Below are 18734 nucleotides of genomic sequence, written 5' to 3' on the forward strand. Positions count from 1 at the left end.
TGCATAGCTGGCGATATATCACAAAGTTGAAAACCAGCTTCACCCTTATTTCAGACTTTGTGATATATCAGTATACAGTTGTACTTTGGAAGTTGAACGGAATCCATTCTGGAAGTCCGTTCGACTTCCAAAATGTTCAAAAACCAAAGAACAGCTCCTGCAGCCAATCGGAAGCCACGGAAGCTCAGTCGGATGCTTGGCTTCCAAAAATCGTTTGGAAATCGGCACACTCATTTCCAGGTTTCAATCATTCAGGAGCCGATTTGTTCAGGAGCCAAGGCGTTCGAGATCCAAGATATTACTGTATCACAATGTTTAGCTGGTGATATATTGCGATGTTGAAAGCCAGATATCACCCACACCTGCTGACCAGCCTTACAAAGACATCTTCATGGGGCTCGTGACATTTTACGCATGACAGTATATGCATTGAGACCAGAATGCAAGAGATTTGTGGCATGTTGTGAATCTGGGCATAGTATTTTAAAAATAGGAACAGCATAGACCATTGGTCCAGCTAGCAAAGTACGTACTTTCTATACCAGGGGTAGGCAACCTAAGGCCCGGGGGCCAGATGCGGCCCATTCACCTTCTCAATACGCATGTTTTTACATGAGTAGAATGTGTCCTTTTATTTAAAATGCATCTCTGGTTTACTTGTGGGGCATAGGAATTTGTTCTTTTTTTTTTCTTCCCAAAAATATAGTCTGACCCCCCACAAGGTCTGAGGGACAGTGGACCGGCCGACTGCTGAAAAAGTTTGCTGACCCCTGGTCTATACACTTCCTCCAGCTATGCAAAGTAATACCTGGGGTTGAATATGGAACTTTTTGTGTGTTCCCCCAGTGAGCCATAGCCGTTTCAACATTACAGTATAGAGCTTGACAGGTATGTGTGTGATTCATCGCACATTCGGAATCTGGGCCTAGTGTTTTTAAAGTAATTCATGCTTGCCTATTATAATGGGTGGTGGAGGGCGGGGGGGGGGAGAAGATGTAGTTCCACAGAACAGAGAAAGTTTGAAGAGTTAAATCTTTCTATGGAAAGAAATTGAATCTTTAATTGATGTCAAAGTTGATGTGTTAGAAAACTTTCAGCGCTCTGAGGAACTGACGAAAATACGATTGCCTTGAGTCACCGAACCACGGGAAAACGTGAACCTTGAGAGACACTCAAAGCACTTTGATCTAATAATTGACCTACTTTGAAGGTTGTCCCACATTAAAGTTCAATTTGCCGAATAACCCTGCGTAGATATATTGGTGCACTCGAGCTATGATAAAATTCTGTAAAGAACGTGAGACGTGACCGAAAGTCTATGAGGAGCCTAGTTGCGGAAGGGATATTACATATTCTAGGAATGCTTTAAGTGTCTGCAATATGCTTAACCTTGCATTAAACTTAGATTTAATAAGACAGATGTGTATTAAAGTACTGAATATACTTCAGGGAGCAATTTGGCACCGGCAAGGGATGGACTGGATGACCTCCTAATAGGTCTTTTCCATCTTTAATTTCTATTATACTAATTGATTATTAAAACTCTTTTTATTGAGGGCTGGTGTATAACTATTACATCGATATTAATCTTGCAGACTAGCTGATATTTAATTTATAGGCTTCCAAGCCATAACGTCCCTTTAATTTTGGGGACAGGAAAGTCTGAAAAATGTTCCTCGTTATAAGGATGAGGATTTTTCACCCATTTTCATTTCTGCGATCAAAGCGCTCTAGCAGAGTTTAAATACGCCTGCGCTCAAGTTTAAAAACAACAACATGCCAACTTGAACAGCCAAACTGAAGGCTGCAACTTGCTTTCTTCCACCTGCTTACCCTGAAGCATTTTTGTTGGGGTTATTGACATTACCTGCAAAGTTGTTTCAGGACTGCTGCTTACCATTATTTAGTAATAAATTGTCGTCACTTTTGTCATCTCACCGGCAGTCAAAATCAAACTTGTAAGCTCCTTGAGGCAGAGACCTGTCTTGTTAGCTATTCTCTGCCCCGGGGAGTTTGTGTTCTATTTCCCTGCCCCCCACTCTCTATGATTATGTTCTTTTAAAAAGCAAATATATACCTGCCTCCCTTTCCCCCTGATCTGGATCCTGAATCTTCCCAGGAGCAGGAGGACAGTATAGATTTGGAACATTGGTTTGCAGAGGGACATCGTTCAGAAGGCAAAAGCCGGGAAATACTGAATGGGGAACAGCTAGGAGGAGAAGCACTGGGAGAGAAAGAGTTAACAGACTCAATTTATTTGGAAAGCATTCATCTGCTCAGCCCAAGGTCAAGAAGCGCAGATAAGGCAATAGCACAGAAAGCACAGTGGTTATGAGCTCAGGTTACAAGACACAGTAGTGACTAGGGAGGATCTGGGTGGAACCCTTAATTGGGAGCACCGCCATTGCTAGGAAGTGGATTCTTTGTTCTCTCGCTGTGATCATTAAGAAGACTCCTTTTCCTTTGTTCTGCTTATCTACTGACAAGGGGGGAAGGGAGCCAATTCCCTGATGCCTGACAATACCATCCACACATTATAGGTAAAGGTAAAGGGACCCCTGACCATTAGGTCCAGTCGTGACTGACTCTGGGATTGTGGCGCTCATCTCACTTTATTGGCCAAGGGAGCCGGCGTACAGCTTCCGGGTCATGTGGCCAGCATGACAAAGCTGCTTCTGGCGAACCAGAGCAGCGCACGGGAACGCCGTTTGCCTTCCCGCCGTAGCGGTACCTATTTATCTACTTGCACTTTGACGTGCTTTTGAACTGCTAGGTTGGCAGGAGCAGGGACCAAGGAACGGAAGCTCACCCCATTGCGGGAATTCGAACTGCCAACCTTCTGATCGGCAAGCCCTAGGCTCTGTGGTTTAACCCACAGCGCTACCATTAGCCATACAATAAGAGTACACCCAGGAGGCACAATAGAGGAAGGAAAGGAGAGGTTGGGACATCTGGCTATCCATCTGCTTTCGTACTTCCTGCATCTGGGGGGTTTACTGTGAGCATTTTGTGCACACAGTTCTGCATAGGGTGACCACACACTTCTGTTTGGCTTCTGTGACTTGCCAAAGGCTGCCCGTTCAAGTACAGTCAAGTGTGCATAAAAATGGAGATATTTGTGAAAGTAGCATATAGAAATGCATTATGTCAGGGTGAAACGGTAGTCAAAACTACATATAAAAAGGAGAAATTTGCTGATGTGTTTTCATGACGTTTGTTTATTTGTTTTTTTAAAGACCTTCAGATTAATGCAAAATGTGGAGAACAGAACTTATGGATGGAAAAATGAGAACCGAAACTGACATATTTGCATCCCCAGTGCAATTTTACTTTGTACTGTAAATGTAAAGCCAGCAGTGTTCATTTGCATTACAAATGCCTCCCTTCTGCTTTCTCTTCTGCATTTATAACAATCAAATATCCACACAACTAGTGAGAAGGAGGCTCGGAGGTAATTTAAACCTCACTGAAGGCAGTTCTCTCAGGGCATATCTAGGCAACAGACTTAATCAGTTTAATATCCTCTCCCTGGGGACCATGGGAGCTGTAGTTTGTGAGAGGGACGAGGGATTTCTGAGGGGGAATTTGAATACTGCTTCTGGAATTGCTCGGGAGGAATTGATAGTTAAACTGGTATTTCAAAAATGATACCTCTTGTGATGGTTGAAACAGGAGCAGCTTCTGGGGTGGGGATGACATCAGTTCTGGGCACAGCTCCACTGCTGCCACAGAGAAGGAGGGGGTCAGACTGAGGAACAGTTGCAACGCATCAAGGTAGCAGGCAAGTTAAGTAGACGGGCATGTTTGGCAGCAGGGCAAGGCAGTCAGGGCAAACAACTTTGCCCCTCACCTCAGTGGCCCAACAAATCCAAAGTTTTCAAGTAAGCTAACGCAAACCAAGAACCATAGATGTGCAAGTGGAAAGCTATTAAGAGGGGCTATCTAGTACTTTAAAAGGTAAAGGGACCCCTGACCATTAGGTCCAGTCGTGGATGACTCTGGGGTTGCGGCGTTCATCTTGCTTTATTGGCCGAGGGTGCTGGCGTACAGCTTCCAGGTCATGTGGCCAGTATGACTAAGCCACTTCTGGCGAACCAGAGCAGCGCACGGAAATGCCGTTTACCTTCCCACCGGAGCAGTACCTATTTATCTACTTGCACTTTGACGTGATTTCGAACTGCTAGGTTGGCAGGAACAGGGACTGAGCAACGGGAGCTCACCCCGTCACGGGGATTCGAACTGCCAAACCTTCTGATCGGCAAGTCTTAGGCTCTGTGGTTTAGGCCACAGCGCCACCCGCGTCCCATTCAGCAAGTAGCGTAAGTCCAATCACAGAACAACAACAACGGCAAGGGTAGTACACTGGAGAGTATGAAAAAGTTTTTCAAAGCTGTTTTTCAAAGATTGAACTGGATGAGATGTTCTTCAATGGGTCTTGAGTTGGAAACACAAAGCCATATGCATGGATCAATCATGGGAAGGCACATCAAAGAAGAAGAGAAGAAGAGTTTGGATTTGATATCTCAAAGTGGCTAACAATCTTCTTTCCCTTCCTCCCCCACAACAAACACTCTGTGAGGTGAGTGGGGCTGAGAGACTTCAGAGAAGTGTGACTGGCCCAAGGTCACCCAGCAGCTGCATGTGGAGGAGCGGAGAAGCGAACCCAGTTCACCACATTACAAGTCTACCGCTCTGAACCACTACACCACACTGGTGAGAATAACACAACTGGGCAAAAGGAGACCTGTTTTCCGGATATATTACAAGTTTCGCTACACGCTTCATCAGTCCAGAAAGCCAATCATGCAAAATGGTTTGCTCAGGATAAAGAAAGTGTTCAGAGACACAGCTCCTTAGGACATCCCTAATTTCATTGGAGAAATGTTGGAGGGTATGGGAAGGTGATGGTGATGGTTGGAGCTGATGCAGTCACACCTTCCTGCATACTGTCTCGGGACTTAAAACAGCATAGCAAGTCCATAACTGAAATGAGCACAGGTCCTCCCATTTCTCCTTGCCTCCATTTCTCCCTCCTACCTCCGTTGTTGTTTCTGCGGTGCATCAGAGAATGTAAGCGCCTCAGAGCAGAGACTCTGCATAGTGTCAGGCATGAGAAGAGTGTTACAGAAATAAATAAGGCCTTTGGCATTTTCAGTTCACCTACATTATGTCAAGTAATTTGCACAGAAGCCATAAAAGGTCAGGCAATATTATTCTTATTTTTATTCCCATGTTTCAGGAAGAGCTGAGACTGAGAAAACAGCGGCTTCCCTAAGGTCCACCTTGCAAGTTCATGGCTGAGATGGAATTTCATCTAAGGACTTCCTGGTTCACAGCTCAGTTTCTTATGCTACACTGGCTGTTCGCTTGGAGAATCAGAGGGGTTTTTTAAAATAAAAAAAATAGTAATATTATTTTTTAGGTATGCATGATTGCAGCCCGTGATGACATTTTAAATAGTGACCTCTATCAAAGACTTTGAAATCACTATGAAACATCTTTTAAACTATCAGGACACAAAAAATTATGCAAAGGTTGCAAAAACCTAGTGTAAAATTTAATTTGGTGAAAACCTTTGCAGCTTTTTTTCCTCTCCTGCAGACGCTTGTCTAAGCGAAAGGCAGACATTTCGCCGAGGCGCTGTTACATTAATTCATCTTCTGCATGCCTAGGGCCATGGCTTATAATGGCATTTCCTTTCTTTCTAACTGACTGTCAGGACTTTCAAAGGACATCCCAGACAGCCATAAGTGCCTGTTTGCTGGATAGATCTGTCTTGTCCTAAAGGCTCTCTTTGATACAGACTGATCTCTTACATTTCACCCCCCTGCACTTACTAATCTGATATCGGGCTCACATAGACACCCCCACCCCCAAATTAAGCCACAAGTTTTCATGAATCAGAACAGGGATATGGGGCATCTGACAAATATTTCAGTTTAAGGAAATTATATTATTGTTCCTAATGGAGGAGTGCAGCTATACAAGGATCATATCTAGGATTTGGAATGATAGGTAAAGGTAAAGGGACCCCTGACCATTAGGTCCAGTCGTGGCCGACTCTGGGGTTGCAGCGCTCATCTCACTTTATCAGCTGAGGGAGCCGGCGTACAGCTTCTGGGTCATGTGGCCAGCATGACTAAGCCGCTTCTGGTGCACAGAAACGCTGTTTACCTTCCCACCGGAGTGGTACCTATTTATCTACTTGCACTTTGACATGCTTTCAAACTGCTAGGTTGGCAGGAGCAGGGACTGAACAATGGGAGCTCACCCTGTCGTGGGGATTCAAACTGCTGACTTTCTGATCGGCAAGTCCTAGGCTCTGTGGTTTAACCCACAGCACCACCCGTGTCCCTATTTGGAATGATACCCGATGTCTATTCCCATAAGGTCTCTTAGGTCTCTGATACTTTATTTGTACACTTTTCCCTCCAACTAAAAACAACTTATTTCAGGATTTTTGGTTTTGTTTTTTTTAGCGTATTTAATGATGACTGCTTCCTTATCTTAGGGCAGAACTCTATAAGAAATATGGAACTGCTGTCATACATTTTAGCCCAGTGTCAAATTCTTTCGCCTTTGCTCTTCTGTAAATTGTAGTACAACTTACTCCATAGCCTGAGGTCGTTCTATTGCATGTCCTCGCTAAGGCTGGGCGGTATAGCTGGTTTTCAACATCGCTATGTATCACCAGCTAAACATTGTGATATACAGTGATGCCTCGCAAGACGAAAGTAATTCGTTCCACGAGTTTTTTCGTCTTGCGATTTTTTCGTCTTGTGAAGCACGGACTTTGGAAAAGCTTCAAAAATCACCAAAGTCTTCAAAAACCTCAAAAAAGGCTACCACACCGCGTGCTATGAGTTGCACCTCGAAGTGAATGCACGGTTTTAAGAAAAAGGAAACAAACTTGCAAGACAAAGGAAACAAACTTGCAAGATGTTTTCGTCTTGCGAAGCAAGCCCATAGGGAAATCCGTCTTACGAAGCAACTCAAAAACCGAAAAACTCTTTCGTTTTGCGAGTTTTTCGTCTTACGATGCATTCGTCTTGCGACGTACCACTGTACTGATATATCTGTAATAAGGATGGAGCTGTGTAGAGGCGTTGACTGGCTTCACGGTTTTTCCTGCATCATGATTTTTGCATAGCACACAAACATCATGATTCACAATATATATGTATATTGCCAGGTCAATGTAGAGATCTTTCCTATTCTGCTTAATCCAAGAGGGTTCTGGAAGCTTCTCTGAGTGAAAGAAACAAGCAGAAGGTTCTTGATGTTTGGGTTGAAGTTGAGTTGAGTACAGCTGGTTTAAACTAGTTCTCTTATCTCTTCTGCAAAGGTCAATCAGAAGGTTGGTGGTTCGAATCCCCACAACGGGGTGAGCTCCTGTTTTTCGGTCCCTGCTCCTGCCAACCTAGCAGTTCAAAAGCACGTCAAAGTGCAAGTAGATAAATAGGTACTGCTCCGGCGGGAAGGTAAACGGCGTTTCCGTGTGCTGCTCTGGTTCTCCAGAAGCGGCTTAGTCATGCTGGCCACATGACCTGGAAGCTGTACACCGGCTCCCTGGGCCAATAAAGCGAGATGAGCGCCGCAACCCCAGAGTCGGCCACGACTGGACCTAATGGTCAGAGGTCCCTTTACCTTTACCTTATCTCTTCTGGAAAGGTCATGCTGCCTATCAAAGTAGGGCCAGAAGGAACCTGGGTTTCACTTTCTCTTTCTCTCTCTTTTCCTTCTGGTGTGGTGTTCTGTACATAGTATGCTTAGTGTTCAGCGTTAGTCCTGTTATAAGTTATTGCAAGCTTACAGTAACGTGGGTGGCGCTGTGCTGGCCACATGACCTGGAAAAACTGTCTGTGGACAAACGCCGGCTCCTTCAGCCAGTAAAGCGAGATGAGCACCACCACCCCAGAGTCATCTGCGACTGGACTTAACTGTCAGGGGTCCTTTACCTTTTTAAGTTTAAGCTAAGCCTGCTGCAACTGGATTTCTTATGGACAGTGCCAATCCTGAATGTACAGTGGTACCTCAGGTTAAGTACTTAATTTGTTCCGGAGGTCAGTTCTTAACCTGAAACTGTTCTTAACCTGAAGCACCACTTTAGCTAATGGGGCTTCTTGCTGCCGCCGCGCCGCCGGAGCACAATTTCTGTTCTCATCCTGAAGCAAAGTTCTTAACCTGAGGTACTATTTCTGGGTTAGCGGAGTCTGTAACCTGAAGCGTATGTAACCTGAAGCATATGTAACCCGAGGTACTACTGTATTGGATTTGTGACCATTATGCTCATTTGCCTTCAGCAGCAGTAAAGCTCTGCTGGATGAAATACAATTGCCCCTGGTCTATTTTTGTGGGGAATCCTGCAACGTGTTTAAGTTTTTACTCTGCTAACTGTACATTGGAATCTACTCTGGGTCAATATTGAGTAGAATTCCATGACAAGGAGTGGGTTGTAGTGGCGAAGAAAAGGTTAATGGGACAAAAAGGACTGACAAAATCTGGGACCAGGAGGAAGGGACGCTGGGTGAAGATTGGACTGTTCTACATTCTTTTTTTGTTGTTGTTATTAAGACTGTTTTAAAAATAATTGATGAATGTTAGAAAAATGTTGAAATGGAATTATTTGGCTCTAGCAAAATGTTTTAAAGAATTAGGTTAATGATATGGCTATGAGAAGTTGATAAAAATAAGATTTAAATTTTAAATTTTAAGTTTTAAGGCCTGCTATAAGATAAGATGAAAATAGATTAAGATAATGTAAGGATAAAATATTGTAAAGAGGGTAAGGATTTGCTGTATCTGATTGGGTAAAGAGGAATACAAAAAAGGGAGGCGTGAGGAAGTCAAGAAGGAAAGTTAATTAAGTTTGAATTTAAAAGCTGGAGTTTTTATTTTTCCTTCTGTTGGGTGGAATTTTATTTTTCTTGTATTTTGGTTTTTTTTAAATCTGTTTTATGTGTATTTTTGATTATGTTTTTTTTTTTTACTTTTTGGGTTGTTATGTGTTTTTTTCCCCTATAAAAGCCTAATAAATATATTTTTTTTAAAAAAATGTAGTGGCGAAGAAAGCTGATGCAGACCCCCTTTTTGTGGTTAGTGCTCAACTTGGAAATTCTCTGCTGGGAAAGTTCACACACACCCTTTCACACACACCCTTTCTGAACTTTATCCCCAAGATTTCTGAACTTTATCCCCAAGATTAGTTGAAACGTCACAAAACAATCAACCTCTTTGCTGTAGAAGGGCAGGTTTTACATATTTATTATACTCTGTTTGTGTTGATTATGACCCCTAATACATAGGAGAGTTAAGGGTGGCAACTTCAGAAATGGGAGAAAGGGTTGTTGAAAGATCATGGTATCTTTACAAACAATTGGGGACAGGTAGAATTGGACGCGGGTGGTGCTGTGGGTTAAACCACAGAGCCTAGGACTTGCTGATCAGAAGGTCGGCGGTTTGAATCCCCGTGACGGTGTGAGCTCCCGTTGCTCAGTCCCTGCTCCTGCCAACCTAGCAGTTCGAAAGCGCGTCAAAGTGCAAGTAGCTAAATAGGTACCGCTCCGGCAGGAAGGTAAATGCCGTTTCCATGCACTGCTCTGGTTTGCCAGAAGCGGCTTAGTCATGCTGGCCACATGACCCAGAAGCTGTACGCCGGCTCCCTCGGCCAGTAGAGTGAGATGAGCGCCGCAACCCCAGAGTCGGTCACGACTGGACCTAATGGTCAGGGGTCCCTTACCTTTACCTTTAGAATTGTACGCCGGGCATGTAATCACTTTTATGTGAAAGTTTTTTTTGTTTTTTAAAAGTGAAATAGATCTCCAAGCAGCGAACAGCACTATGAATAAATACATAGCATAATACCAATAATTCTATAGTTCAAGGAGCTACAGTTAAAATTGAAGATGTGCGCAGAGTGTCATATGATTTGCTCGCAAGGCACTTGTCCAATGTGTGTGATTGCATTATTTTTACATTCAACTTGTGTCTTTTCCATGTCAAAAGTGTAACGATTGTTTTGTTTTTAATCAGGAGGCTGGGATGCAGATGGAAAAGGCCCCAGCGTTTGGGACACGTTCACCCATCAGGGAGGAGATCGGGTTTTCAAGAACCAGACTGGTGATGTAGCTTGTGGCAGCTATGCTCTGTGGGAGGAAGATTTGAAATGTATCAAACAGCTTGGATTGACTCATTATCGCTTCTCTCTTTCCTGGTCACGTCTGTTACCTGATGGGAAGACAGGTTTCATCAACCAGAAAGGCAATTGTTCCTTTAAAATAGAAAGTTGTGCCGCTTTAATTCAAGGTTATTGCTGCAGTCTGGCATAATTAATCCAGTGTGCTATTCTGCAGTGCAGTTTTGAAATTGCAACTTTGTTCAGAGTAATTATGGGATGATCTTGATTTTTAAAAAAATTTTTTTTTTAAAAGGTTTGAAAACCTTGTCCTAATTAATATTCTGGAATACTCCTGAAATTGTGATCTTTTGAGATAAGTATTAGGCTATGTTACTTTGTATGTGTGCTGCTATTTTTAAGATTGCATATCAATTATTCTTAATTGTTTTGAATGGGTATGGCACTTTGCAAAGGTTCTTTGGCAGAAAGGGAGAGGGAGGGAAAAAGAGAGGATTCTGCCTCAAGGAGAATACAGTCGATTTGTGACACGGCAGGGAGAAGACAAGTGTGGAAAGGGAGATTCTTGGGTTATATCCAAAGAGTCATGGGTGGAATGAGAATAGCTACAAGGCATCCCACGAACACTCCTGCAGGTTGAAGTGGGAAAGTTTGCAGGTAAATCCTGTAGCAATTCCTGTATGCCTACTTTCAATGGTTGATGTTTTATTGATATTATTATTATTATTATTATTACGCAAGAGGAAGAACTTCATGGTCTTTAGCTCTCATAGCAGTGAAAAGCAGCCCTTCTCATTATGCAGAAGGGCACATTTGGATCCAACCCATTGAGGGGTGTGGCGATCACACAGGGTCCCCGGACGTTTGACGGTCCATTGCCCCTGTGCCACCACTGTAATTGCATTCTTCGCTGCCACCAACCCGTTTCTCACGGGTACACACGGAGTCCAGTCAGTTGTTAACATTAACAAATAATCAAGTTTATTTTATAGGCATGAACAAGCTTATGGTTTCAGTTAATTTTTCTTGTCAGTTTCTTAATCTTAGTTCCTTAACTGAACTATTCGTTCCTAACAACTTCAAACTGATTATCCTAACTAACTATCTGACTCCACCTAACAATTCCTCTCACTCTCTAACAACACAACTCGACCAACCCACAGACTATTCCTCCCTCTTCCTTCTCCAACTCCAAACTCTCAACTAACTTTCACACACCACCCACACCACCCACTCTCACTCTAACTCCTCCTATCAGTTTCCACTGGCCAATCACATCACACTCATTTTAACCCTTTCCTTATGACCCACCTAGGAGGCAAACGTCACAAGGGGACAAATAGGTACAGAAAGGGGAGCAAAAGTAGAAGTGAGTTTTGAAAAGGGCTTTTAAGGGAAAGAAAAGCTGGCTTACCTGTACCTGTATGTGAGGTAGTTGAAGGCATAGGGAGCAGCAACGGAGAATAGATGGAACTATGTATTAAGAATAGGGTCTTAGGGCAATTGAAGTTACTAGGATTGGAAGAATGAACAAACACTGGCTATGTTCAGATGGTGGTATATTGGCTTTATAAGTTGTTATATATACAAGTACAGGTCTTTGCTTCTTTCATTTTGTGAGCTGGTAGACAAAGCACGAAGTCTTCCATTAGCTATAGTTTCCTGTGTCATCCAAACCATGAAACTATGGTTTAGGAACAACCCAGGATATTAAGCCAACTGGAAGCCATGGCTTGATATCCTGCCTCGTTCCACAGTCATGCACTGTAGTTACCCGATTCAAACAAAATGGAAAACAATAGCTAATGGAAGACCATCCTAGCTGGTTTGCTCTGTTGAGCAAAGTGGCATTATGGGCAGCCCAAAGGCTCATTTACATGGCCACTAAAGCTCATTCTGAATTAGTCTGCTTCCAGGAATTGCTGTGGTTTTAGCGTCTGCCACATAAAAGCCAGGTAGAAAGCAACCCTTGTCTGTCAGCCCCAGGCGTGCGTCTCAGTTACACATCAGTTACATGACGGCAAGGTCAACCTGGGCACCAAGTGGCGCAATCTTGCTTCCATGCCATGTGTCAATTGTGCCCGCTTTGCTTGACATCTCAATAAAAGCTTGGGCCAAAGCCAAGTTGGAAGCTGACCCTTGAGAGATGCTTCCAAGAGATCCAGCAGTGCCATTGAAGCAGGAGCTCTTGAGACAGAGACCCTTCCCTCAGCCCCTCCTCTCTAGCCTGACCTCGCTTGAGATAAAGAAAGCTCTTTCCTCTGCAGGACTCCGCAGGACCAACTGTTCTGTATTTTGCTGCCGTTGGAAGTATTTTGCCAACTGTTGAGAGTGGAATCCCTTTTATCCGAGTGTGTCTTTTGCCCTGAGAATCTGAAAATGGAAAGCATTGGCCCTCTGGGAAGAGCACTTTACAGATTGCGAAGTTTCCCATCCCCCCCCCGAGTATTTCTCCCTGCCCCCCACCCCTCATTTAAATGGCAGCTGTTTTCGAATAGGAAGCCTTTACTGGTTAACAGCTCTGAGGTCTAGAATAGGTTATGTAATTTGGATGTTGGAGCGGAAGGGTAAGTTTTACAGACACTTGAGAGACGGCTGTTAAGAGGAATCCTCACGCTTACAAATTCAGCTGTAATTTTAAAGAAAAATTCCTCCCTACTTGGTTCTTATTATAAACGCTTTTCTGATTAATATTATGAACTTTAAATTTAGCAAAAGGGCACTAGTCGGTTGGTTTTCATTAGGCAGTATCTCGCTTCTCCTGAGCAGTGATCTGTTGAAGCAATTGTAACTGCATAGCATGGAAAAGGCCATCATCCTCTGTATAAACATTTTTTCCCAAAGAGCATGGAGAGAATTAGAAACCTCAGAGCAGTGTCCTTTAAAAAAATAAAATAAAAAAATTCGCATGAACTGATTCACTGCCAATTTCACACCTAAAATATGGCACATCTGGGAAAGCCTTAAAAAAAAACCCCATTTGTTTTCCAGCTTTGGGAGATTTTAAAAATACGTTATTTTATTTAAAAGTAAAAATAGGACAGGCAAGGCTGTCAAACCATTTGGACAGGATGAAGGTGTCTGCCTCACTGAGAAAATTTTAAGATACCTTTAAATGGTCACAATTGTTCATCATCAACAACCTACTAGTATTTCTACCACTACAGGGGGGCTTGTTTAGTTTATTCTGCTTCAGATATGCAATAAAATGTGTACATATCTTATTAATACAGTAAAAGGTAAAGGTAAAGGACCCCTGACAGTTAAGTCCAGTCGCAAATGACTCTGCAATTGCGGTGCTCATCTCACTTTACTAGCCGAGGGAGCCGGCATTTATTCGCACACAGTTTTTCCGGGTCATGTGGCCAGCATGACTAAGCTTCTTCTGGAGCACCAGAGCAGCGCACAGAAACGCCATTTACCTTCCCACCCGAGCAGTACCTATTTATCTACTTGCACTTTGATGTGCTTTCGAACTGCTAGGTTGGCAGGAGCTGGGACCGAGCAACGGGAGCTCACCCCGTCGCAGGGATTCGAACCGCGACTTCCGACTGGCAGGCCCAAGGCTCAGTGGTTTAGACCACAGCGCCACCCGTGTCCCCCATTAATACAGTAGGGTACAATAATGGAATATTAATAGTGTATGGTATTATTAAAGTAAGATACATAATATTGATGCCACAATACCTTGGCCCATATCTGTGGAAAGGCGCTTCCCTCCTTTTATAACATTCCGAGTGTAATATACCTTTGTCTTCGGGCTGGTTTTGTTATTTAAAAGAATAATAAGTAATTTATTGTGCTTGTTTGATGTATTCCACATAGGTTATTTAGAGCAATCATTACAGCAGCCCTTAAAATATGCCAGAATTACTGGCTGGAATTCAATATAGCATTTCGTGAGATCTCTTCTCTTTGGCGATCACTCGTAGCCGAGTAAGATTGTCTTCCATGAACACGGTCTTAACTGTGAGTCTGTAAGTGATTGTGGAGGCCAGTTCTGGATCCACACGTCCTTCCACAGTGGGGACATAGGTTTCCGGGTGGGAGTTGATCACAGTGTGAATTTGCCAAGCGTGCCTTCCTCTTAGCACATTACTCCCTTGCATCCTGAGTCTTCAAAGCCTTTGGTAAAGGCTGTTCTCCAGTTGGAGCACTCGCAGGCAAGTGCTTCCCAATTGTTGGTGTTTATATACTACATTTTTAAAAATTTGCCTTGAGACAGTCTTTAAAATTGTTTTGTTGACCACCAGCATTACGCTTTCCATTTTTAAGTTTGGAATAGAGTAGTTGCTTTGGAAGACGTTAATCAGGCATCTGCACAACATGATCAATCCAACGAAGTTGATGTTGAAGAATCATCATGATGCACAGAGTTTCTTTAAAGCCACAAAGACCTTCTATGGGCCAATAAATCATGGCATATGCCCCCTACGCTCAGCAGACGGTACAATACTTCTAAAAGATAAAGAAGCTATTGCACTGTGCTAGAAAGAACATTACCAACATCTCCTTAACCGCAACTCCCCCATAGCTGCTGAGGTCCTCTCACAAATTCCGCAAAACCAAGTTAGAGATTTCGTGGGATATGAACAAGCGGAACCAAGTCTTCTTGTGCAACGGGACTTCCTCCTCCTCTGCCCCTCCTGTTCTGGAAGTTTCCCCAACTTTCCACAGCAGATTTAGTGGGTGCAGGCACATGCAGCAGAAGGAAAGACAGTCAAAGTTACCTGGGGTCAGGAGCAAATCTCTAATGAAGAAAGGTTACAACATTTGGGAATTTTAGTTTAGAAAAAAGAAGGGTGGGACACATGCTTAGATCTGCATAAAATGGAGCATGATGTGGAGAAGTGGATAGGGAGTTTGCCTTCCAGTCTCACAATACTAGGACCAGCAGACATTCAGTGAAGCTAAATGATGAGATATTCAGAACAGACAAATGGAAGTAGATCTTGCCTTGGTGCAAAGTTGGACTTTGATACCGCAAGATGTAGTGATGACCACCAATGCAGATGGCTTTAAAAGGGATTAGATAAACTCACAGAGGATAAAGCTAGTCATGGTGGCTATATGCTACCTCTGAACACCAGTTCCTGTGGAACTACAGCAGGGGAGGGCTATTGCTCATGTCTTGCTTACTGGTTTTCCATAGGCTGGTTGGCCATTGTGGGAAACAGGATAGCTTGTTCCACCAGGGCTCTACTTAGGTTATTTTCTTCCCTCAACCATGAGCTCATTGAGGCCATTAGGCAAGTTGTTGCCTCTCAATTTCAGCCTGCCCCAACTATAATACGAAGATAATAATGTTGGCCTACCCTGCAAGTAGGACGCGGGTGGCTCTGTGGGTTAAACCACAGAGCCTAGGACTTGCCGATCAGAAGGTCAGCGGTTCAAATCCCCGCAACGGGGTGAGCTCCCGTTGCTCGGTCCCTGCTCCTGCCAACCTAGCAGTTCGAAAGCACGTCAAAGTGCAAGTAGATAAATAGGTAAATACCTTCCAGCGGGAAGGTAAACGGCGTTTCCGTGCACTGCTCTGGTTCGCCAGAAGTGGCTTAGTCATGCTGGCCACATGACCCGGAAGCTGTACGCCGGCTCCCTCAGCCAATAAAGCTCCGCATCCCCAGAGCTGGCCACGACTGGACCTAATGTTCAGGGGTCCCTTTACCTTTACCCTGCAAGTTCATTGTGTTTACTGAATTATTAAGTATTTAATATGTCTCTACCTCTCATATCTCTCTGTTTACGTAAGCTAAATCTTTAAGAGAAAGCTTTCAAAATGAACTTTGTGAGTACAAATGCAAACCTTGTTGCCTTGCTCCCATTTTCTATAGGAGTTGAATATTATGACAAAATGATTGATAGTCTGCTAGCAAATGACGTGACTCCTGTGGTCACCCTGTATCATTTCGACCTACCGCAGTGTTTAGAAGATCAAGGGGGCTGGAGATCAGGGGCCATGGTGGAAGCCTTTGATAGTTATGCCCAGTTTTGCTTCAGAACCTTTGGGGACAGAGTGAAGCTGTGGATCACCATTAATGAGCCGTATGTTATGGCTGAGCTTGGCTATGAAGAAGGTACGATGGCCCCAGGTATTAAGGAGCTTGGCACCGGAGCATACCTGGCCGCTCACAACATGATCAAAGCTCACGCTGCAGCCTGGCACACTTACGATAGGCTATTTCGGAAAACACAGGGCGGACTTGTGTCTATAGCGCTCAACTCGGATTGGGCAGAACCCTTTGATCCGAATTCCGTTGCTGACCAGGAAGCTGCTAAGAGGCACGTGGCGTTTTGCCTGGATTGGTTCGCTGCCCCAATCTTCCTCAACGGTGACTATCCAGCCATCATGAAATCCCAGATTTCTGCTATGTGTAAAAGGCAAGGTTCTCCATCGTCAAGGCTTCCAGAATTTACTGAGGAAGAAAAGATGATGATCAAGGGCACCGCTGACTTTTTCTCTCTAAATTATTACACTTCCCGCAAAATTAAGCACCAAGAGAATACACACAGCCCACCAAGTATGTCTGCGGACAAGGAAGCGGAGCAAGTAACAGAGCCATCCTGGCCTGTAGCAACCGGCAGTTCTTGGCTGGCTGTTGTTCCATGGGGTTTACGCCGCCTGTTGAAATACATCAAGGTATGGGATTCCCCCTGCCTCCACCCTTATCTGTTTATCCATCTCTTTGAAGAACCAACTGTGATGGATGTCTCATTCTCAAAGGGGTTTTAGTGTAGAGGTTGGAACAAAAGCACACTTTTTGTTTCACTGCAAATCCAGGTAACAACCCTGTGTTGCTGTCAGTGCATTGTGTAATAATAATAATAATAATAATAATTTTTATTTATAAGCCGCCCTCTCCAGCCAAGGCCGGGCTCAGGGCGGCTAACAAGCAATAATAAAAACAAGTTGAATGAATACAACTTAAAAACAAGATTAAAATACAACATTAACATATTAAAACATTAAAATATTAAAATGTAGCCTCATCACAGGAGGAAAAAGAAAAAAGAAAGAGGGGAGGGGGAGGGAATCAAATTGGCTCCAAGCCAAAGGCCTGGTGGAACAACTCTGTCTTACAGGCCCTGCGGAAAGAAATCAGATCCTGCAGGGCCCTGGTCTCATGAGGCAGAGTGTTCCACCAGGCCGGGGCCAGTGTTGAAAAGGCCCTGGCTTTGGTTGAAGCTAATCTAACTTCCTTAGGGCCCGGGACCACTAGGGTGTTACTATTTATGGACCTTGAGGCTCTCCGTGGGGCATACCGGGAGAGGCGGTCCCGTAGGTACGAGGGTCCTAGGCCGTGAAGGGCTTTAAATGTCAAAAACAGCACCTTAAATCTGACCCTGTACTCTACCGGGAGCCAGTGCAGCTGGAAAAGCACTGAGTGAATATGCTCCCATGGCAGAGAGACCCACATTATGAGGACTGCTTTCCATCTGGCGTCAGGGAAGGGCTAGCATTGCATCTGTCAGGGTATAGGGTCATATCCAACATTGGTCCTCTTTGGAGCTGATCCATTGAAATTGATGGGTATAACTATGGTCCATTAATTCAGTAGGCCTACTCCAAGTATAACTTAGTTGGATACCACTCACTCTGTGATAAAGATGCGTGGGTTTTCATCCTCTTCATGCCCTCCCATGAAGTAAGTGAGTCAGGGCCAGTTTCCCCATAATGCTTCGGACTACAACTCCCATCATTCCCAGCTAGCATGTCCAATGGCCAGGCATGATGTATGTTTTACTCCACAATATCTGAAGAACGTCATATTGGCTATCACTGATCTTGCATTTATAGCCATATGATATGATATGATATGATATGATATGATATGATATGATGAGATGATACTTCCAAACACAACCCTATATGAGTGTGGGCAGACTTCAGAGTTTAAGCAGTCATAAGTTCTGAGGTCCACCAACCAGAGTGAGATGCAACAGTGACTCAGCGTGGTGGAATAGGGTGTTTCTGAGCATATGCTTTCCCCAAGAATTTGTGGTCCATACCAGAACCAAACTCACAAATCCTTTTTCATGCAAAAGTCCACTCTTCCTTGACCTCCAAGCTGTTAGGATTGTCCTACTCTCGTGTAGGAACCTGGTAGAGACACATGCCCAACTGGCATGTTCTCTCCCTCCTGGTCGGTTGGGAGCTTCAAAAGCTTTCTCCAACCTGAATATCAAAGCAACTGATACCAAGAAGCATCAGCACACTTAGGATCCTGCAGAGTATTCACAGTTTGCGTAACAGAACTCAGTAGCACAGCATTTTGGCTAATCTACTATGTTTACATATAATTTTTTTTTTTTTCAAATTCAAAATCCTTTATTAGGCATAGCACACCACACATTGACAAACAACATATACAAACTGTATAAAATACCTATGCCTAATAAAGGATTTTGAATTTGAATTTGAATTTACATATAATACCCTCGGAGCATTCTGACTTAGCTCTGTCCTCTTTCTCATCAGACAGCAAAGAGAAAGGAACAAAGGACAATAGTCCTACATTCTGGAAAACAGTAGGAGAAAACATCCTGTCTCCGTCACTTCCCACACTGTGGAATGAAAACATACACTGTCTTGTGACAGTCA

The 18734-nt window shown here is 43.7% G+C and overlaps 1 protein-coding gene across 4 annotated transcripts in view; it reads left to right on the forward strand.

Annotated features, from left to right (window-relative positions):
* LOC309349923 (cytosolic beta-glucosidase-like) overlaps window positions 1-18734 on the forward strand; it is a 102191-nt gene that overhangs the window by 51233 nt on the left and 32224 nt on the right. For 3 of the 4 annotated variants that reach the window (XM_081876360.1, XM_081876361.1, XM_081876362.1), the window contains exons 3-4: window positions 10033-10260; window positions 15967-16772. In XM_081876360.1, the coding sequence (XP_081732486.1) occupies window positions 10033-10260; window positions 15967-16772 (1034 nt within the window). The remainder of the gene's footprint in view (window positions 1-10032; window positions 10261-15966; window positions 16773-18734) is intronic. The other variant, XM_081876363.1, reaches the window with a different exon arrangement.

The sequence above is a fragment of the Podarcis erhardii genome (assembly GCF_964252035.2).
Source record: "Podarcis erhardii genome assembly, chromosome: 9".
NCBI classification, from domain to species: Eukaryota; Metazoa; Chordata; class Lepidosauria; order Squamata; family Lacertidae; genus Podarcis; species Podarcis erhardii.